Genomic DNA, 22,227 nt, shown 5'->3' on the forward strand with positions numbered 1-22,227 from the left:
ACACAGAGACACACCGACACAGAGACACACCGACACAGAGACACACCGACACAGAGAAACACCGACACAGAGACACACCGACACAGAGACACACCGACACAGAGAGACACACCGACACAGAGAGACACACCGACACAGAGAGACACACCGACACAGAGAGACACACCGACACAGAGAGACACACCGACACAGAGAGACACCGACACAGAGAGACACCGACACAGAGAGACACCGACACAGAGAGACACCGACACAGAGAGACACCGACACAGAGTAGGCTGGCACACAAAGCCTCGGCCACTGCCACATCTGAGGCAGATACCGACACAGAGACACAGAGACAGAGAGACACACCACACACAGAGACACAGACAGACAGACACAGAGAGACACCGACACAGACAGACACCGACACAGACAGACACCGACACAGACAGACGCCGACACAGAGAGACGCCGACACAGAGAGACGCCGACACAGAGAGACGCCGACACAGAGAGACGCCGACACAGAGAGACGCCGACACAGAGAGACGCCGACACAGAGAGACGCCGACACAGAGAGACGCCGACACAGAGAGACGCCGACACAGACAGACACCGACACAGAGAGACGCCGACACAGAGAGACGCCGACACAGAGAGACACCGACACAGAGAGACACCGACACAGAGAGACACCGACACAGAGAGACACCGACACAGAGAGACACCGACACAGAGAGACACCGACACCGACACCGACACACACACACACACACACACACACACACACACACACACACACACACACACACACACACACACACACACACACACACACCTCGTTTTTTCATTTCTGCTCCTCACAATTCTGTCTCTCTCTTATTCACACACACACACCGCTGTTTTCTTCTTCCAGTGAAATTACGTTGAAATTACCTGCTGGTTCGATCTGCTCGATAGCACTTATCGAGTACACAAGGGGCTGCTCGAATACACAATGTAAGCGGCCATCACAGGACAATGTCCGCAACAGGGTTGTGGCCAAATCGATAAAAGGAAAACAAGGCAGGCCGATACTGGATAGGAAAAAAAAGTATCCCGAAAGGAAAGGTGGGAAGAGTGGAGAGAGAAAAAATCGCAAGAGGAAGGAATGGGTTAATTCCGTCTGGGAGTGGGAGGTGGGAGTGGGTTAATTCCGTCTTAATTGGTTGATTAATATCCCTTTTCCCCTATGTGGCAGGATCTCGTCCTATTCAGCGTACATAATAAATATATGGCTCATAGTTCACGCATCGTCTGAGCTTCTTCTTCCATGACTGATGAATTTCAACCCCATACGAATGACGTACCTTCGCAAGGCTTCCCTTGTCTTGCCTTCACTTCCGCACTCCGAGCCTTGATGAAACCCGGAAGTGCAACGTGGTGGAGATGGTTGTCGTTGTTTTTTTTGGAAACGGTTCCTCGCCTCTTCAAATCCGCTACTGTATGATTAACTTACGGTACAAATCTAATAGTTTTATCTTTCGATTTTGTTAAGAATCTAAACGTAATGTTCATTTCACCAGGTGGCCTGACGTGTGTTCCATTTAATACCGAGCAGCTTGCTATTGGTTACCAGGACGGTAGTTCGTAGTTCGATTGCCTCATACATCGTCAAACTGAACTAGCCGTATATTTCAAATATGTATCCGTATATTTTGCATTTTTAGCAAAAATATCGGTATTGCGAAACATCTTACGATTCACCATTTTAAACCTGGCAGGGTCGTCATTCAACATGGATCGTTTACTTCCGGCCCAACCGTCACCGTGGAAACGATACGTTTCACCTCACGAAACAACGCTTCGTTTTTATTTTTGATTTTGTTCTACATTTCGTCTTTATCCGTGTAATTAGCGTATAATTCCCTTCCGCTGTACGTTTTTTTCCTTTCCTTCAGACTTAGTGCGAGGAAAATTTGGAAAACGAACCAGAAGTGACGTCATAGCAACGGACCAATAACGTTCGTCCATTTCTGTTGGCGGGCACTGGCAGTTTGCGTGTCTGGAAGCACCGGGGTTTTTATTCTCGTTTCTTTTTATCCTTCAGGCATTTTACAAAATGGAAAAGTTGATGCAATTTAACTATCTTTATTATAAGCTTTCCCAACGACTGTCAACTTTTAAAGATTGGCCTTTTTTAGAAGACTGCAACTGCACTCCACAGAAGGTAAGTGAGTATTTTCGGATATTTCGTTTGTTGAATCGCTAACATTCTGGGTTCAAGTACATACGTGGATTGTCTTAAGGCCTAGGTTTGACCCGGATGGGCGCTAAGCCGGTTGTCTCATCTGCCCGCGTTGTTTTGTGGACGTTAAACAAAGATTCCACGGAGTACCTGTGGAAGAGTAGGTGAATTGCCACTATTGTGGTGCTGTGCACACACAATTCGTTTGCCAAGAAGGTAGGCCACAACGCTTTGTACAAACTGAAACACTTTAATCACAGCTCGCACGTAAGCACTGGGCGGGCTCGACTTTCGAGCCCGCATATATGTCCCGAGGCCACGCCTTGCCCCCGGGCATGGCCGGTCGGCCGAAAGGTAGGGCATGTATCTCAGTTCCATCCTGCGCCTCGTGACGCCTTTGCTCCGGGCGTGGCCCGAGCTGCGCTTCCATGCCCGGACACTCGCGCCACCCACTGGTGCGTGGAATTATTGCCCACTGACATTGTGTCCGCCACACGTGCCCCCCCCCCAGAATTCCCGCGCACCTGAAGGGTGAGCTTGCGGGGAAGCCGGATGACCCGGCCGAAACGCCCCCTGGCGAGGCTGGGGGTAGCGAGACGGCGGGGCTGGGGGGTGCCGGGGTCTGACCGCCGGGGGGCGGCCTCGACGCGGACTACTTGCGGGGGGTGGGCCGGCTTGAGGCGGTCCACGGAGATACGATCCGGAGTACCGCCGATGTCCACGGTGAAATGCTTGTCCCCGGTCTCCAGCACGCGGAAGGGCCCGTCGTACGGGGGCCGCAGCGGCGTCCGGTGGGCGTCGTGCCTGACAAAAACGTACTCCGCCGTGCGAAGCTCCGGGGCGACGTGGGAGGACGGGCAACCGTGGTGTGCCGTCGGCACCGGGGCGAACCTCCTGGCGGTCTCCTGAAGGGTGGAGCGCTGTTGCGCCGCGGACCAAGGGGCCGTGGAGTCGGGGATAAATTCGCCTGGTACCCGCAGTGGTTGCCCGAAAACCAGCTCCGCCGAGGACGCGCGCAGGTCGTCCTTGGGCGCCGTCCTGAGGCCCAGCAGGACCCAGGGGAGCCTGTCGGCCCAGCTGCCGTCGCGGAGGCTGGCCCCGGTGTGCGGCCTTCATTGAGCGATGGAAGCGCTCGCACAGGCCGTTGGCCTGGGGGTGGTAAGCCGTGGTCCGGTGCAGCTTGACGCCGAGCCCTTGCGCCACTGCTCCCCAGAGCTCCGAGGTGAACTGGGGGCCGCGGTCGGACGTGATGTCCGAGGGGGCGCCGAACCCAGCAACCCACGTGGCGATGAAGGCTTGCGCGACGTCAGCCGCAGCCGTCGCTGCCAATGGCACGGCCTCCGGCCACCGGGTGGTTGGATCTACCATGGTGAGGAGGTGGGTGAAACCCCGCGAGGGGGGCAGAGGTCCCACCAAGTCGACGTGAACGTGGTCGTACCGACGTTCGGGCACCGTAAACGGGGCCAACGGGGCTTGGGTGTGGAGGTGGACTTTCGCGCGCTGGCACGCGAGGCACGTCCTGGCCCAGTCGCGGACGTTCTTCCTGAGGCCATGCCAGACGAACTTCACCGCGACGAGCTTCTGGGAGGCCTTCGTGCCCGGGTGGGACAGGCCGTGGATGGCGTCAAAAACCGGGCAGCCAGCGGGCACGATGGGGCGAGGCCGGCCGAGGGAGACGTCGCACAAGAGGGCAGTGCCCACGACATCGAACGGCACCTCGGTGACGCGGAGGCCCGTGACGGCGGTCCGCAAGGCCTGGACATCGGGGTCGGCGGTCTGGTCCGCCGCCATCCGGGCATAATCGATACCGAGGTGGACCGCGTGTGCGACGGACCGGGAAAGGCAATCCGCCACCGGGTTGTCCTTACCCGTGACGTGACGGATGTCCGTCGTGTACTCGGACACGGCAGAGAGGTGACGTTGCTGCCGGGCCGACCATGGCTCGGCGACCTTGGCCATCGCGAAAACAAGGGGCTTGTGATTGACGAAGGCCGTGAACGGGCGGCCCTCGAGAAGATGGCGGAAGTGTCGGACCGCCAGGTGGAGCCCGAGCAGCTCGTGGTCGAAGGTGCTGGACCGGCGTTCGTGCAGGCGGAGCTGCCGGCTAAAAAACGCCAGCGGCTGCCAAGCACCACTCACCCACTGCTCGTGCACCGCGCCCACCGCGTAGTCCGACGCGTCGGTGGTGAGGGCGATTGGTGCATCGGGTGCCGGGTGCGCCAGCATGGTGGCGTTGGCCAAGGCCAGCTTTGCGCCCGCAAACGCCGCGACCATTTGCTTCATCCAGGTGATGTCACCTTTGCCCGGCTTCCCCCGGAGGGCCTCGTGCAGGGGTCGCAGGAGCTGGGCGACGCGGGGCACGAAACGGTGATAAACATCCACCATGCCCAGGAATTCCTGGAGCCCCTTGATCGTGCGGGGGCGCGGGAAACTCCTGACCGCCTCCACCTTGGCCGGTAAAGGGATGGCCCCGTGCCTGGTGATGCGGTGCCCCAAGAAGTCGATGGCGGTGACGCCGAAACGGCACTTCGTGGGGTTGATTATCAGGCCATGCTGGCCCAGGCGTTCGAAGAGCGTGCGGAGGTGGAGCAGGTGCTCCTCCCGGGACTCGCTCGCGACTAGGATGTCGTCCAGGTAGACGAAGATGAAGGACAAGTCGCGCATGACGCTGTCCATGAGCCGCTGGAACGCCTGGGCCGCATTTTTCAACCCAAAGGGTATCCGCAAGAACTCAAAGAGGCCGAAAGGTGTGATGACTGCCGTCTTTGGTACATCGTCCAGTTGTACGGGGACCTGGTCGTAGCCCCGGATGAGGTCCACCTTGGAGAAAATGGTCGTTTTCGCCAACCGGGCGGAAAAGTCCTGAATATGCGGGACCGGGTAGCGGTCGGGGGTGGTGGCGTCTTTGAGCCGGCGGTAGTCACCGCACGGCCGCCATCCGCCACCGGGCTTGGGCACAATGTGCAGAGGAGAGGCCCATGCGCTGTTGGAGCGCCGTCCGATGCCCAGCCGCTCCAGCGTGGCGAACTCCGCTTTCGCCACGGCGAGCTTCATGGGGTCGAGGCGGCGCGCCCGGGCGTAGACCGGTGGTCCGACGGTGGGGATATGGTGCTCCACCCCGTGTTTGACGGCCACCGCTAAAAAGGTGGGCCGCGTGAGCGCCGGGAAACTGGCGAGGAGGCGGGTAAACTCGTCCGCTGCCGGAATCGTACAGACTGACTTCGCCGGGACGGAACCGCTCAGCAAGCCGCTCGGTGAGCCGCTCAGCGAGCTGCTCAATGAGCCGCTCAGCGAACAAGTGAGCGAGCTGAAGGTTTCGGCCTGGACGAGTCGTCGACGCTTAACGTCCACCAACAGCCCATTCGCACAAAGGAAGTCCGCACCAAGCAGGGCCATTGGCACGCTGGCGGTGACGAAAGACCATTGGAAGCGCTGCCCTCCGAACCGCAGTGAGAGGCAACGCTTCCCGAATGTGCGGATGGGTGTTCCGTTGGCAGCGAGCAAGGCGGGGCCCCGGCCCGCGGCTTGCTTGTCGGACGCGGAGGCAGGGAGGACGCTTACCTGCGCTCCCGTGTCGCACAGAAAACGACGACCAGACGAGGTGTCTGTGATGAACAGGAGGCTGCCGGAATGGCCGACGCTCATGGCCGCAAGTGAGCGCCGGCCCGGTCGTTTCCCGACCCGTCGAAAGAACACGGCGGGTGGCACGCTCTAGCCTTGCGGCCGAACCTGGCATGATAGTAGCACCAGGTTTGCGGTGGTGGCTGCCGTGTCGGCCGTGCCGGTGGCGGTGGTGGTGGCGACGGCGGTAGTGGGCGGGGCGTAGCAGCGGCCATGAGGGAAGCAGGGGGCGCTGTAGCCTCCGCACCGGGATCCACTACGGCAGCACCGTACACCGACCGCGTGTCGCAGGCCGCGAAAAATTTGTCCGCCTCTCCGGCCAGGGCGCGGGGTTCCGTTAATTTCGAACCGGCCAGCGCAAGCCGCACCTGCACAGGTAGCTGGCGGAGGAAAAGCGCTCAGAACAGGAAATCCAGGCGCTGGTCTCCAAGAAGGGACAGCATAAAATCCATCCGAACGGATGGTCGTGTGTCGCCGAGGGCGTGAAGGTCCAGGAGGCGGTCGGCGTGTTCGACCTCCGTGAGCCCGAACGTGGCGAGGAGAAGACGTTTGAGCGCCACGTATTTGTGGGCGCCCGGCGGGCGCCGAAGGATGGACACGACACGGGCGGCAGTGCCGGGCCCGAGGGCGGCGACCACGTGGTACTACATGGTGTCGTCCGCCGTGATGCCCCGGAGCTGGAATTGAGCTTCGGCCTGCACAAACCAGACGTCGGCTTGCGCTTCCCAGAAGTCCGGGAGTTTGACCGCGACAGCGTTGTTAGCCATGGCGCGTTCAGGGGTCAGCTCTGGCTGAACCAGTCGGGGTCACCAGTGTGATGCTGTGCACACACAATTCGTTTGCCAAGAAGGTAGGCCACAACGCTTTGTACAAACTGAAACACTTTAATCACAGCTCGCACGTAAGCACTGGGCGGGCTCGACTTTCGAGCCCGCATATATGTCCCGAGGCCACGCCTTGCCCCCGGGCGTGGCCGGTCGGCCGAAAGGCGGGGCATGTATCTCAGTTCCACCCTGCGCCTCATGACGCCTTTGCTCCGGGCGTGGCCCGAGCTGCGCTTCCATGCCCGGACACTCGCGCCACCCACTGGTGCGCGGAATTATTGCCCACTGACATTGTGTCCGCCACACTATCCATACCTTGATTTTGAAGCACCAATCTTGATTGAAGTTGGCAACCACACGAACGAACGATACATTTATTTACCAAAAAAAAGAAGTTATATTTTCCTGATTATTAATGGAATGTAAAACAGTTGATTATAAAACACCCATAATAGAACTAAGTTATACTCGGTCATCTGGACATTCACACTGCTCACTGTAACGGGAAGGGGGGCACAATCACACTTATATGCTGATAGTAGAAAACTGCAACATAAAAATGAGGCACAGTGACAAGAAAGATCACTTTCATATTAAATTTAATTCATTGCAACTTCATTTCTAATTCAAACCTTAATTAAAATTAAAAAAAATACAACAACAACCACCCACCCAACCAGCCACCCACCCACCCACACAAACAAACAAACAAACACCCCAACAAATAAACAACCAAACACCACATCCATTCTACACATGACCTAATAAAAATCCAAAGCAGATTGTTGGATTTTGTTGAGGCTGCACATGTGACGTTGCTACAGGCATGTTTTAGAATTGACCTTGTGATGGTAGTCTGGATCGATGGGACCCCATTACATCACAGGGTCTCAAGATGGTACTGCCAATGGAAAATGTACAAATATATTTTGGGTCAAAAAACCACTTAATAAAACACCAAAGGGAAAATGTGTAGTTGTTTTAGACTTCTCTCCCGGTGTGTACCCTGATTTAGAATAGGTACACCGTATCCCTGCGTGTCGTAGGAGGCGACTAAGAGGGTTGGCGTCAGGAAGGGCATCCGGCCATAAAAAACATTGCCTCAAAAAGAGAACCATGACAATTACAACTACATATGGGCAAGGTACAGCCCGAAGTGGAGATCGCTTTCTGAGGTTTGGGACATGGAATGTAGGGACAATGACAGGGAGATCAGGAGAAGTGGTGGAAGTATTGATCAGAAGAAGAGTGGACAGATGTTGTGTGCAGGAGACGAGATGGAAGAGAAGTGGTGTGAGAATGGTGAAGGGTAGGCAGGGACAGAAATACAAGTCTGTGTGGCAAGGGTGCCCGGAGGGCGTGAATGGTGTTGGTGTCCTGTTTTCTGAGGAGTTTGTAGACAGTGTGGTGAGTGTGACTAGAGTGAGTGATAGGTTGATGATGGTGAAAATGATGATTGGAAAGCTCTTGGTGAACGTCATCTCGGGATATGCTCCACAGGTTGGTCGGAGCGATGAAGAGAAGGACAAGTTCTGGTGTGCGATCGAGAAGCTGATGGAAAACGTGAAAGATGAGGAAGTTGTTGTGGTAGGAGGAGACCTAAATGGACATGTAGGAAGGAGTATGGATGGTTTTGAGGGAGTTCACGGGGGTTACGGATATGGTGTGAGAAATTGAGAAGGTGAAAGGATTTTGGAGTTTGCTGATGTAGCTGATTTGTTGATTTGTAATACTCAGTGCCAGAAAGAGGATAATAAGCTTGTTACATACACGTCAGGTGGGTCGACGACAACCGTTGACTACCTGATGGTGCGTCAGCGAGATAGGGGGCACCTCCGGGACACAAAGGTGATCCCGGTGGAGGAGGCTGTTTCACAGCACCACTTGGTTGTCTGCGACATAAGGGTGAAAGGTGCGAGGAGAGCCCGGCGGGTGAAGTACCAACCGAGAATGAAGGTATGGAGGTTGAAAGAGGTGACAGTAAGGGAGGCATTAAAAGAGAGGCTGAGTATGGTAGAGGATGATGTGGTTGAGCATGAAAGTGGTTGGATGTCAATGAAAGATAGTCTGTTGGGAGCCGTTGGTGAGGTATGTGGATGGACAAAAGGACCACCGAGGCACTCGGAAACATGGTGGTGGGATGATGAAGTTAGAAAGACGATTGACGAGAAGAGGAAGAAGTTCAAGGAGTGGCAGAAGGCAAAGGGTACGGGAGCAGAAAAAGCAGAGCTACCCTCGTCCCTCTATACAAGGGGAAAGGTGACCCTCTGGAGTATGGCTCGTACCGAGCGATAAAGTTTTTGGAGTATGGAATGAAGGTATTGGAAAGGGTGTTGGAATGGAGGATAAGGAAGAAGGTGAAGATCGACGAAATGCAGTTTGGATTTATGCCAGGAAGAGGAACGACCGACGTGCTCTTTATTGTGAGGCAGTTGCAGGAGAAGTATATGGAGAAGAGGAAGAAGTTGTTTCTTGGGTTTGTTGATCTGGAGAAAGCATTCGATAGGGTTCCACACGCAGTATTGACATGGGCATTGAGGAAGTTAGGAGTGGAGGAATGGTTGATCAGAGTAGTGATGGCAATGTACAAAAGAGCGCGTACAGCTGTAAGGACGAAGGACGGGAACAGTGGTGAGTTTGAGGTGAAGGTGGGAGTGCATCAGCGGTCAGTACTAATTCCACTACTATTTGTAGCTGTGATGGAGGTGCTGGCTCAGAACGTAAAGGAGGGTTTACCGTGGGAGTTGTTGTTTGCAGATGATCTGGTGTTGATTGCGGAAAGTATGGATGGACTGAAGGAAAAGATGAACAAGTGGAAGGAATGTATGGAGACAAAAGGTCTGAAGGTGAATATCGGAAAGACGAAGGTGATGGCAAGTGGTAAAGCATGTGGTGAGGTGGAAAGAACTGGGAAGTGGCCCTGTGCTGTGTGCAGGAAGGGTGTCGGAGTGAACTCCATTCAATGTACAATGTGCGCTGAGTGGGTTCATCAAAAATGTAGTGGTCTGAATGAAATGAATGAATGATCGTTTTAAGGCCATTTTCCCCGCTAGAGCGGGGGTTAGCCTTGCGGGCCCCATGACAATCATGGTTCCCTGTTTGAGGCAATGTTTTTATGGCCGGATGCCCTTCCTGACGCCAACCCTTGGTCGCCTCTTACGATGCACAGGGATGCGGTGTACCTATTCTAAATCTGGGTACACACCGTGATCATTCATCCCAACAAGCTGGTACTCAATTTGCCGACCTCGGAAGGATGACAGGCTGAGTCAACCCCCCTGGCGTTAATTCAGCGATCGATGGGGTCTGAGAGGGTCATTAACCAGTGTGGCAGCTACATTCAAATGTAAGGTGTGCACAGAGGGAGCTGCAGATGGAGGAAATGTTGAGTTGGATCTTGGAGACGGCGTGAAGCTGGAAGGTGTGAAAACATTTTGCTACTTCGGAGACATGCTGAATGGAGAAGGTGGATCAGACTCGGCAACGGTTGCAAGAGTGAGATGTGCATGGAAGAAGTTTCGGGAACTGAGTGGCGTGCTGATGAGGAGGGGAGTGTTGCTGAAGCTGAAGGGAAAGGTGTATGCTGCATGTGTGAGAAGTGTTATGATTTATGGGAGCGAGACATGGGTGGTGAACGTGGAGCAGCAACGAAGGCTGGAGGGGGTGGAAATGCGAATGGTTCGGTGGATGTGCGGAGTATCGTTGAGAGAGAGGAAGACAAATGAAGAATTGCGAAAGATGATGGGAATCGAGCCTGTGATTGATGCGGTGAAGAGAAACAGGTTGAGATGGTTTGGTCATGTGTTGAGGAAGGATGAAAGTGACTGGTTGAGAAGAGTGATGGAAATGAATGTAGAAGGAAGTAGAGGACGGGGAAGACCGAGAAAGACTTGGCTAAAGATGGTGGTAGAAGAAATGCTGGTAAGGGGGTTAACAAGGAGAGATGCAGAAAATAGGGCAAAATGGAGAAGATTGTCATGGGGACCGCAAGGCTAACCCCTGCTCTAGCAGGGAAAATGGCCTTAAAATGCATGTTGTTGTTGTTGTTGTGTTTTAGAGTTCTCTACCATCTTTTGATAGGTGGGGAAAAAAGTCTTTAAGGTTTGCTATCCTTTCATGTACGTACACCGGTAAAAGGGCAAAATTAACCTGATGCAAGAATATGTATAATATGACCAACAGTGTTTTTGAAAACGATGATACATATCTCCAGTAAAATCTTAATGTTATTCATTGGAGTCCAAGAAAAAAAAAATCTTGGTTTTGTACACGCACAACATTCACTGGCCCAGAAACAAAATTGTTTTTGGAAGCTGGTGCCGCTTAGAGACTTGATTGTTTTTGACATATTTTTCTGTATACAGTCGCCCGTGGTGGTGCAGCACACTCTGCACAAAAAGTCTACTGATCATTTTGACCAGCTGGCTGCCATGGTCATCTTCTTCTGCATCACTGAAAAAAATCTCTTGGGTCCAAGTTGCTACTTGGGTCTGAGTTGGTCTGGACCCGAGCTGGTCTGGGTCTGACATGGTCTGGGTCCGAATTGATCTGGGATGGTCTGGGTCCGAGATGGTCTGAGTCCGAGATGGTCTGGGTCCGAGATGGTCTGGGTCCGAGATGGTCTGGGTCCGAGATGGTCTCGGTCTGAGATGGTTTGGGTCCGACTGGCTTCGAAACATTTCTGTAGTATTGTCGGTGTTATCAGTCCATCAGTCACGATCATGATGATGACCAGATGACAGACAAAAATAAACTCTCGCAGGTTTGAAGTTCATTTTTAGTGTCAGGCCTAGTGTAATGCTTGGCCACAATGGCATGCATGGAAAGGCCTTTGTTCCAAAGATTGAAAGAGTTGCAAAGATACATCAACTCCGCCTGTCATGCCTGTGCCTGTCTAGCCCTACAAGCAGGGCTGTATGGCTCTCTTTTACCATGGGTCTTATTGTAATGGCGACAACAATAAGACCCATGACATAAAAGAGAGCCATACAGCCCTGCTTCTTGTTGTATGCGTGTCCACCACTCTCAATGAATCTGACCAAATTCCGACCAAAATTTCTACTTTTAAAAAGAAAAACACAGACAGAGTACTCACCTGTGAAAACTAACATCCTTCTTCTGGTTGCTACGATTTGTGCACCCGTAGCAGGCACAACTTTTCGGCATCTTACCACTAGAAAATATTCACGACACAACTAGGTCATGTACATGTACGTTTTCAACAAATGTTGCCCCCCCAAAAACATGGCTGCCGGTCGTCCTTGTCGGCACGGGGTCACGTGGTATGTACGCCCTCTTGTCTATAATATAACTCCATGCATTCTGTTTGGTTTGAGGAAGTTTAATGGATGCTTGATTAAATCTACCTGGCTATGACGTCATGCACAGAACAGAAGGAGGCCTGAGTTACTACAAGAGGACCAAAGTGAAGTCATCATAAAGCATCTTCAATAGTTCTGGTTAATCGTGCTTCGACCTGGACTGTCCTCTATTTATTTTATTATTTTTTAAATTATTTTTATTAACAGGATTGAGGATCATGGAAGAGCAAGGTAGACCTGACCGTAGGACAAACATCAGGGGCATGAATGAACAGCTGCGGTTAAAAGACCACCCGTGTAAACCTGAGGTTGTAGCGAGACGGTCGTCAGGACTATGAGGGGCTGCTCCGCAGCCCAAGCTCAAGACGGTACTTTTTTGCTATCTTCATGCCATTTGCTTTCCCTTCTTGTTTTTTTTAAAATGCAGATGGCTGAAGCTGGCTTCGTCTACCAACCCTGTGAAAGCCAACCGGACGTGGCAGTCTGTTTCTTCTGTTTCAAAGAGTTGGAAGGCTGGGAGCCGAATGACAATCCCTGGTCAGTTGTACTGTCCTTTAAGCGCAAGCAACATTTTTCACCAAATATTTCCCTCTTTCATGTAAACGTGCACTGACTGCCTCCAAATGTTGTCCTGCATGTGATTTATGTCCAGGCTCCAAGCTTTAGATAAATGTTGGGGGGGAAAAATCATCCTTGCCAGCAGCAAGAAAGACTCTCAATTGAAGACTGGCATTGCACCATAGTTTTAAAATATATATCATCAAATTTATATTCTGCTGATGCATGATAGCATTTATGGGAATCTCTCAAAATGTATTTGCTTAATCGCTCTCCCGAAATCACTTTAGAGAACAGCCGAGGGAAGTTAAGTTGGGTAATTCGGCTGCCAAAATGTTTCGGGTCACATTGACTGTCCAGTTACGTCTAAACAGAGAGACGTATGCAGCGACTAGAATAAATAATTAATTAAATAATCAATAAATCAAAAATATCCTTTATAGCCAAATCATGTGGTCACTGTCGTGTCCGAATATTAGCTTCCTTGTGCTTAAAATGTGCCTGAGATATTGCCAAGATGAGAAAGAAAAGAAATAAGTGATTAATCGATAATAATTAAGTAACTAATCAAGTAACTGATTAATCCCAAAAAAAATTTAAATCCCATTTTTGCCAAAGCACATGCTCACAATTGTGTCCAAATTTCAGCTTCCTAGCTCAAAGGATAGCTGAGATATCGCCCGGACAAACAAACGAGCAATTTAACAAACAAGAAACCGGAGTGAAAACTGAGTACTGCCTTTCAGCGCGCATCATCGCCCGGCTCCCTTCGGTGCCCGGCGAGGTGATGACGTTGTTGTAAGAAGTCAAATCCACAACATTGTCCCAATAATAGGTTTAATGCAAATTCGAACTCTGGCAACACCTGTAAAATACAATCATGCAATATATCAGGATTATATAATCAAGGAGAAGCCCAGCAATCAACAATCAGTGCAAGCAAGCCTGGATCATCTAAATATACGCACCATTCGAGTCTAAGCTGTCACACAGATTATATGTCACAGGAATGATCCGGAGCGATGGTCGTCCGAGTTCTTATAGACGCCTCTCAGTGGTCGGAGAGAGCATAACACCTGGGTTCAACTTAGGTACAATTTCATTACATTCTCCCCGCCGTTAAAACTACACTTCCACTAAGGCAGGAATGAAGCACGCAGCAGCATAATAGTAGGGCAGCAATTGTCAGTCCATGTCAGTCGGTCCATCCGTAGCGATCGGGGCGACGAATCCCCCTTCCGGCACGGGTTCGGAAACTACCGGGTGCTACATCCCCGAGACCGGAGTCCCCAGCGTCGGAGTAGCCGCCTAAGTCAGGTGACGGAGGTGGCACCACAGAGCCTACAGGTTGGGGTGCGTTTAGCGGTGAGATGGCCGGCAGATACTCCACAGGCGGAGAAACGGGAGAGTCCATGGACTCGTAAATTGGTTCGTCAATTTCCCCGCAAGGGGCCAGGTGGCGTACGGAGACTGTTGACTCGCGTCCATCAGACATCAACACACGAGCATGCTCGGGATGAGCTTGGAGTACCTGCACCTTATCCACTCGCGGATCACACTTACTCATGCGAACAGCACGTTTGAGGAAAGCCGGTCCCGGCTCTGCAAGCCAACTAGGTAAAGATCGGGTACTACCCGAACTCCTCGGGTGATGAAACATCCGTTCGTGGGGAGTTTGATTGGTAGCCGTACACAGTAAAGTCCTGATCGAATTCAGTGCCACAGGTAGCGACCAAGCCCATTTGTCTAGGCCTCGGCCGAGGGACTTAAGGCTCAGCGTAACGGCTCTCCATATAATACCATTGAAGAGTTCAACCTGTCCATTCGCCTGCGGCCTATACGGAGTGGTATAGCTAGAAGCGACATTATGCTGAAGTAAGAAGTTCCTCACTTCCTGGGACAGGAACACCGCGCCTTGATCGGTATGCACGTAGGCCGGATTCCCAAACATAGAAAACAAGTTCTGCAGGCACCAGATAACCGTGGCGGCTGTCATATCTACGCATGGGAAAGCAAAAGGGAATCTCGAGAACTCATCAACGATCGTGAGCAGGTATCGAGAGTTACTCGAAGCTGGTGATGCCGGCAGTGGTCCTTTGAAATCCATCGCCAATCTCTCCCACGGCCTAGTCGCTCGGACCAGCGTACCCATAGGAGGGTTGTAGAAGCGCGGTTTGAGTTCAGCACATACAGAACAAGTGCGACACATTTGGCGAATATCCTCAACCGAGTAGGGCAAGTTACAACTATGCACAAAATGAGCGAAACGCGTCACCCCGGGATGGCACAAGGTGTCGTGCAATGCGCGCAGGTCCTCAAAAGATATGAGACTCGCACACGTCGCCGGCCGCGATAAGGCGTCGGCAACCAGGTTATCCCTCCCAGGGCGATATTTGATTGTGTAGCAGAAATCGGCGAGTTCGATCCGCCAGCGAGTGATTTTCTCATTCTTAATGCGTTGAGCATGCTGGGTGTCGTACATAAACGCAACGCTCTGTTGGTCCGTGATAATTTGGAAGCATCGTCTGAGCAAATAGGGACGCCAACGCCGAATCGACTCGACGATGGCATACGCCTCCTTTTCGACAGACGAATGTCACCGCTCAGCGGAGGAGAGAGTTCGTGAAAAGAAGGCCACAGGGCGCCCCCCTTGGGAGAGAGTTGCAGCTATCGCATGATCCGACGCATCACTTTCCAAAACAAAAGACTTATTTTCGTCAATCGTCGCCACAGCGGCGCCAGCGATGTCGGACTTAAGGCTATGGAAAGCGGCCTTGGTGGCAAGGCTCATGGGGAATGCTTCACAGTCCACAAGTGGGCGGAGCTTCGTGGAGAAATTTTGTACCCACTTAGAATAATGAGCGAACAGCCCGAGAGCACGCTTCAACGAAGCACGATCCCTGGGCGGGGCCATGTTGAGCAAGGGTCGCAGACGCTCCTTATCCAGAGCAACAGAGCCGTGGGTCACGGTGTACCCCAGAAGATCTATTGTGGGAGCAGAGTAACGACATTTAGCCTCATTCATAGTTAAGCGATACCTCTGCGCGACCTCGAGGAAGCGCTTCAGATTAGCATCATCATGTTCTTGGTCATACCCGCAAACCGTGAGATTATCCAGATAAACGAAGACATTGGTCAAGTTCTCCTTGGTGATGAGGTCGTCCATAGCCCTCTGAAAACAAGAGACCCCGTTCGTGACCCCAAAAGGTAGCCGGGTGAACTGGTATAACCTCTGACCCGATTCAAACGCTGTATAGATGCGATCTGCCTCGGAGATGGGGATTTGATGATACGCACTACGCAGATCGAGAGTGCTATAGACCGAATACTGTGCTAACTGTCGGACCAGGGAGTCCATTCCCGGGAGTGGGTAGGCGTCCAGCTGTGTAAACTGATTAATCGTCTGCGAATAGTCGATTACCATGCGTCTGCGATGCGATTCGCTTCGTACCACCAGAACTTGGGCCCGCCTTGGCGACCGACTAGGTTCTATGATACCTTCCTTTCGTAGCTGGGCCGTTTCTTCCGCAATGAATTGCGCGTCAGCTCGTGCGTAGCGTCGCGATTTAACCGCGACAGGTGTACAGTCCGTGGTCATATTGGGGAACAGCGACAGTGGCTCAATTTCCATCCCTGCAAGAGCACACACAGCAAGAGTATCTGTACCACCAAATTCCATTTCCAAACGTCCATGTCGCTTGAGAAAATCATGTCCTTGCAAAACATCTGCACATAATGCTGGTAAGACCATTAGATGCACATCCGGAAACATTCGACCCTTAATCACAAGCTTCAGGCGACATTCCCCTTTTGTGCTAAGCCATAGCCCTTGAGAGGCCATAAAGATTCGGCGTCTTGTCCCAAGAATCGGCCATCCATGTTTCTGCACAAGTCGAAAATCAACATAACTATCCGTGGATCCCGTGTCGATCAAAGCATTAGCAACTAGAACGGGCACTCGGTAGAGCGCATACCTTCGCCGCAGCTACTGTTCTGTACTTGGTAAAAATACGATTTTGACCTTTTCGTGACCTTGACCTTTGACCCGATTGCTCCCAAAATCTAATCAAATGTGTCCCGTATAATAACCAATCATCCCACCAAATTTCATGCAATTCGGTTGAATACTTTTTGAGTTATGCGAATAACATACACACACACACACAGACATACAAATAAATACACAGCGATCAAAACATAACCTTCCGCTTTTGCGAAGGTAAAAATACCCTCGATCATGAGTGGGATTATAGCACGAGTCAGGCCAGGTGGACCTGTAGTTATCGTGTCGTCAAGGCGAGGCGCTCGTGCCTCGCATGTGGATCCAACGCCAGCTAAAGTCTTTCGTGCCGTTGATGTCGTTTGTAGGCCAGTCGTGCCGCCTCCAGAGGGCGCACGTGCCACACGTGGAGTTCCCAGCTTTTGTGCCGTTAAAGTAGCTTGTAGATCATACGTGCAGCCTCCGGAGGGCGCTCGTGCCACGCGCGGAGTTTCAAAGCCAGCTTTAGCCGATCGGGTGGCCGATCCCGGAAGTTGGCAGGGTGTCGGAAGAATGCCTGTCAAGGACGGTCGCGCCACGTACTGAAGAGTTTGCGCCACTTGTTTAGTCGGCGCGGGGAGTCTCACCAAGGTCGAACTCTCAGCTTGGGGCCCATGGAGAGGGGCTGTCCTCATCAAAGTCGGGCGAGGCGCGCCGTTCGTACCGCTGGCTCGGAGATAAGCACATTCATCGTCGAGGTGGCTCTTTTTCCCCGCGACGCTCGGCAAACTTTTGCAAAATGTCCCGGCTTTGAGCAGAAATGACACTTCGCATCTTTAGCAGGGCAAACAGTCCTGGGATGATTCCGATTCCCGCAGAAATAGCACGTAGCGTTACTTCCGGACTTGAGTCCTGCTGCAGCGGCCACCGTCAAGTCCGGATCGGGATCCTCGGGAGTGGCCGGGGTCTCCGATTCCGGCGGAGGTGCCGAGGCTGCATCTACGACCTTGGCGGTAGCTCTCTCCGGTCGAGTCTGTCGAGATGTCCCCGCAGTGACGTATGGGCGATTATACGCGTCGGATTGTTCCCGTGCTTCGGTATACACGCGAGATAGCCGGAGTGCTTCGCCTAGTGTCAAATCGGCTTCTTCAAGTAGTCTCTGTCTGACGACCGGTGACCTAAGACCTGCGACGAAAGAATCGCGTACAAGGTCATCACAGACTTGTTCATGAGTGCGTACCTCAGGGGTACTCTCCTTCAGTAGGCGTCAGAGGTCTTGAGGCAATTGATCTAAAGTTTCAGTGGGCTGTTGTCGTCGAGTCGCAAGCAAATGTCGTGAATAGACCACGCTTCGTTTCTTTATGTAAATACGCTTCAGCTTAGCCACAGCTGCGTCAAACGTCTCACATAGTTCAATTGCCATGTACACGGTATGGTGCACCTTTGATTGCAGCACTTCGAGTTTTGTTTCTTCGGAGACGGCCTCCTGAGCCTTGAACTGGTTACCCAAGATTTTCAGCCAATGTGTCAATTCGGCGGCCGTGTCTGCCGCCTGAGGGTCTGCTTCGAAGATCGGAACTTGGATCATCTTACGAGTCATGGCGGTCTCGTTCGTGTCCCGTTCTTGTTCAAAACGAAGAGACGAATTTGCATTAATTGTTGTAAGAAGTCAAATCCACAACATTGTCCCAATAATAGGTTTAATGCAAATTCGAACTCTGGCAACACCTGTAAAATACAATCATGCAATATATCAGCATTATATAATCAAGGAGAAGCCCAGCAATCAACAATCAGTGCAAGCAAGCCTGGATCATCTAAATATACGCACCATTCGAGTCTACGCTGTCACACAGATTATATGTCACAGGAATGATCCGGAGCGATGGTCGTCCGAGTTCTTATAGACGCATCTCAGTGGTCGGAGAGAGCATAACACCTGGGTTCAACTTCAGGTACAATTTCATTACAGACGTCATGCAGCGCCTGGAGATGGAATCGGAAAGGAGTGGTGTGCAATACTGCATTGGAGTCATCAGAAGAAACCCAAAGAACGAAAGGGAAAATATGGAGTCATTAGGAGGAATCTGGGTAGGATTCAGGTTTCAGCTACTGCTCCAACAACAACAAACAACATACATTTTAAAGGCCATTTTCCCTACTAGAGCGGGGGTTAGCCTTGCGGTCCCCATGACAATCTTCTCCATTTTGCCCTATTTTCTGCATCTCTCCTTGTTAACCCCCTTGCCCGCATTTCTTCTTCCACCATCTTTAGCCAAGTCTTTCTCGGTCTTCCCCTGTCCTCTACTTCCTTCTACATTCATTTCCATCACTTCTCAACCAGTCACTTTCATCTTTCCTCAACACATGACCAAACCATCTCAACCTGTTCCTCTTCACAGCATCAATCACAGGCTCTATTCCCATCATCTTTCGCAATTCATCATTTGTCTTCCTCTCTCTCAACGATACTCCGCACATCCGTCGAACCATTCGCATTTCCACCCTTTCCAACCTTCGTTGCTGCTCTACGTTCATTCCCCATGTCTCGCTTCCATAAATCATAACACTTCTCACACATGCAGCATACACCTTTCCCTTCAGCTTCAACGACACTCCCCTCATCATCAGCACGCCACTCAGTTCCCGAAACTTCTTCCATGCACATCTCACTCTAGCAACTGTTGCCGAGTCTGATCCACCTTCTCCATTCAGCATATCTCCGAGGTAGCAAAATGTTTTCACACCTTCCAGCTTCACACCGTCTCCAAGATCCAACTCAACATTTCCTCCATCTGCAGCTCCCTCTGTGCACGCCTTACATTTGAATGTAGCTGCCACACTGGTTAATGATCCTCTCAGACCACTACATTTTTGATGAACCCACTCAGCGCACATTGTACATTGAATGGCGTTCACTCCGACACCCTTCCTACACACAGCACAGGGCCACTTCCCAGTTCTTTCCACCTCACCACATGCTTTACCACTTGACATCACCTTCGTCTTTCCGATATTCACCTTCAGACCTTTTGTCTCCATACATTCCTTCCACTTGTTCATCTTTTCCTTCAGTCCATCCATACTTTCCGCAATCAACACCAGATCATCTGCATACAACAACTCCCACGGTAAACCCTCCTTTACGTTCTGAGCCAGCACCTCCATCAAAGCTACAAATAGTAGTCCTAGTTTTCAGTTATTACAAATAGTTTCAGCTACTGCTCCACTACGCTCAAACCCATCCAGGTGCAACCCCATCCACTACAGGCGTGCCGTCATGTGTCATTTTCTCAGGAGTGGCTTCCGTCTGGCCATGCCCCCAGAAAGCCCAGATTTGTGAAGTGATGCAGAGACTGTTGTCCTTTTGGCGGGTTCTCCCATCTCAGCCAAAGAACGCTAGTTCTGTCAGGGTAGTCATTGGGTTCTTGGTCACCTTCCTGACAATAATATATATATAATAGTATAATATAATACATGACCACTATACATGATAGTGTAACAATAATAGTATAAAGCAATAATAACAAATTTGACTTCTGTTCCAATACTTAGTCACGTGAAAAAGTAAGTACACCCCATGTAAAGTTTTGACTTTTTCAACATATTTCAACATACAGCTATATGATCTTCATTTCAACAATATTGATAGATCAAGGTGATATAATATAACAAATATCATGAAACATTTACATTTTGTAGTCCATTGTATAATTTAAATAAACATCAATGCAAATTTCACATGTGGAAAAAGTAAGTACACCCCTACATTTATCACTACTTCAAATACCTAAAATTAGAATCAGGTGCACCAGCTCAGGTGCAAATGATTAGAACATCGTTGGAGAGGATCTTGGAGGAACCTGTCTTATTTAAACCTCAGACATTTCGTTTGGTTTGCTCTTTGTTATTGAAGTGTGTGGCGTCACCATGCCTAGATCAAAAGAGCTCTCTGAGGCCTTCATAAAGAAGGTTATAGATGCCTACGAGTCTGCGAAGGGATTTAAAAAGATCTCCAAACAATTTGAAATCAATCATTCGACTGTCCGGAAGATCATCTACAAATGGAGAAGATTCCAAACAACTGCCAACTTGTTCAGGCCAGGCCGCCCCAGCAAGTTCAGCCCGAGGGCAGACCGCAAGATGCTGAAAGAAGTCTCTAAGAACCCCAGAATGTCATCACGGGACCTACAGGTAGCTCTTGCCACTGTTGATGTCAAAGTGCACAAGTCTACCATTAGAAAGAGGTTGCACAAATTTGATCTACATGGGAGGTGTGCCAGGAGGAATCCTTTGCTGTCCAGAAAGAACATCAGGGCAAGACTAAAGTTTGCCAATGCACACCAAGGCAAAGACCAGCACTTCTGGAACAATGTGCTCTGGACAGTTGAGTCAAAGGTAGAGCTATTTGACCACAGTACCAGAAGACATGTTTGGAGAAAACCAAAGACAGCATTTGACCACAAGAACCTGATACCAACTGTAAAGCATGGTGGTGGAAATATTATGGTTTGGGGCAGCTTTGCTACATCAGGGCCTGGGCAGTTCACCATCATAGAATCCACTATGAATTCTTCATTGTACCAGAGGGTGCTTGAGGATAATGTGAGGCCATCTGTCGGAAACTTGAAGCTCAACCGAAGGTGGACCTTGCAACATGACAATGACCCTAAACATACCAGTAAATCCACCAAGGAATGGCTCAAAATAAAGAAATGGAGGGTTCTGGAATGGCCAAGTCAAAGCCTGGATCTAAATCCAATCAAGATGTTGTGGGGGGATTTGAAACGAGCTGTGCATGCAAGAAACCCCTCAAACATCGCACAGCTGAAATAATTCTGCATGGAGGAGTGGGCAAAGATTTCTCACAGTCGATGTCAGAGACTGGTAGACAGTTATAAGAAACGCCTACTTGAGTTGTTTCTGCCAAAGGGGCAATACCACCTATAAGAGCCAAGGGTGTACTTACTTTTTCCACATGCGAAATTTGCATTTATGTTTATTTAAATTATACAATGGACTACAAAATGTAAATGTTTCATGATGTTTGTTATATTATATCACCTTTATCTCTCAATATTGTTGAAATGAAGATCAAATAGCTGTATGTTGAAATATGTTGAAAAAGTCAAAACTTTACATGGGGTGTACTTACTTTTTCACGTGACTGTATGTAGGTCACTGTATGTACGTACCTGCATTAACATTCGACCAAAACATATTCTCCCCACAAACTACCTGACCGATTATGGATCAAATTTGGTACGATGCATCAGGCAAGCAAGGTCTCATGGAGTTGTACTCCCCATCAGGAAGCGCCCCCTATAAAGGGATTAAAAGGGGGTTTGCCTCAAATATTGGTATTTCATTCAAAAATCTTCTGAGAAACCGCCAGACCGATCCAGACCAAACTCGCTAAGAGGCATTGAGACCATGTCCTAACCTTAAGTTGTGTTCCTCATCGTCGCATCTCCCCCGGAAAGGGAGCCACAGGCTCCCTCGCCTAATCCCTCGTATTCACTAAAACATATTTTTCTCACAAACGACATGACCGATATGAGCCAAAGTTGGTATGATACATCAGAACAGTAAGGTGTCATGCAGTTATGCTCCCTATCCGGATCTGCCCCCTATAAGAGGCTGAAAATGAGGGTTTTGCCTCAAATTCAGGTTAATTTTTTTGATAAACCATAGGGAAATAATTATTGTTAG

At 50.7% G+C, this 22,227-nt stretch overlaps 2 protein-coding genes across 3 annotated transcripts in view; one reads left to right on the forward strand and one right to left on the reverse strand.

The window, feature by feature from the left end:
* COG1 (component of oligomeric golgi complex 1) overlaps window positions 1-1,398 on the reverse strand; it is a 28,922-nt gene extending 27,524 nt beyond the window's left edge. The window contains exons 1-2 of one of the 2 annotated variants that reach the window (XM_068117207.2): window positions 1,335-1,393; window positions 922-1,061 (exon numbers count right to left, since the gene is read on the reverse strand). The gene's annotated coding sequence lies outside the window, so the exon portion shown is untranslated. Of the gene's footprint in view, window positions 1-921; window positions 1,062-1,334 lie in introns of both variants that reach the window. The other variant, XM_068117208.2, reaches the window with a different exon arrangement.
* Window positions 1,399-1,957: 559 nt separating this feature from the next.
* The window catches only part of LOC137427599 (baculoviral IAP repeat-containing protein 5), a 44,135-nt gene continuing 23,865 nt past the window's right edge, over window positions 1,958-22,227 (forward strand). Inside the window, exons 1-2 of the mRNA XM_068117205.2 lie at window positions 1,958-2,194; window positions 12,406-12,515. Coding sequence (XP_067973306.1) covers window positions 2,087-2,194; window positions 12,406-12,515 — 218 coding nt within the window. The 5' untranslated portion in view covers window positions 1,958-2,086. The remainder of the gene's footprint in view (window positions 2,195-12,405; window positions 12,516-22,227) is intronic.

This window comes from Myxine glutinosa, chromosome 5 (assembly GCF_964187855.1).
Source record: "Myxine glutinosa chromosome 5, kmMyxGlut1.1, whole genome shotgun sequence".
Taxonomy (NCBI): domain Eukaryota; kingdom Metazoa; phylum Chordata; class Myxini; order Myxiniformes; family Myxinidae; genus Myxine; species Myxine glutinosa.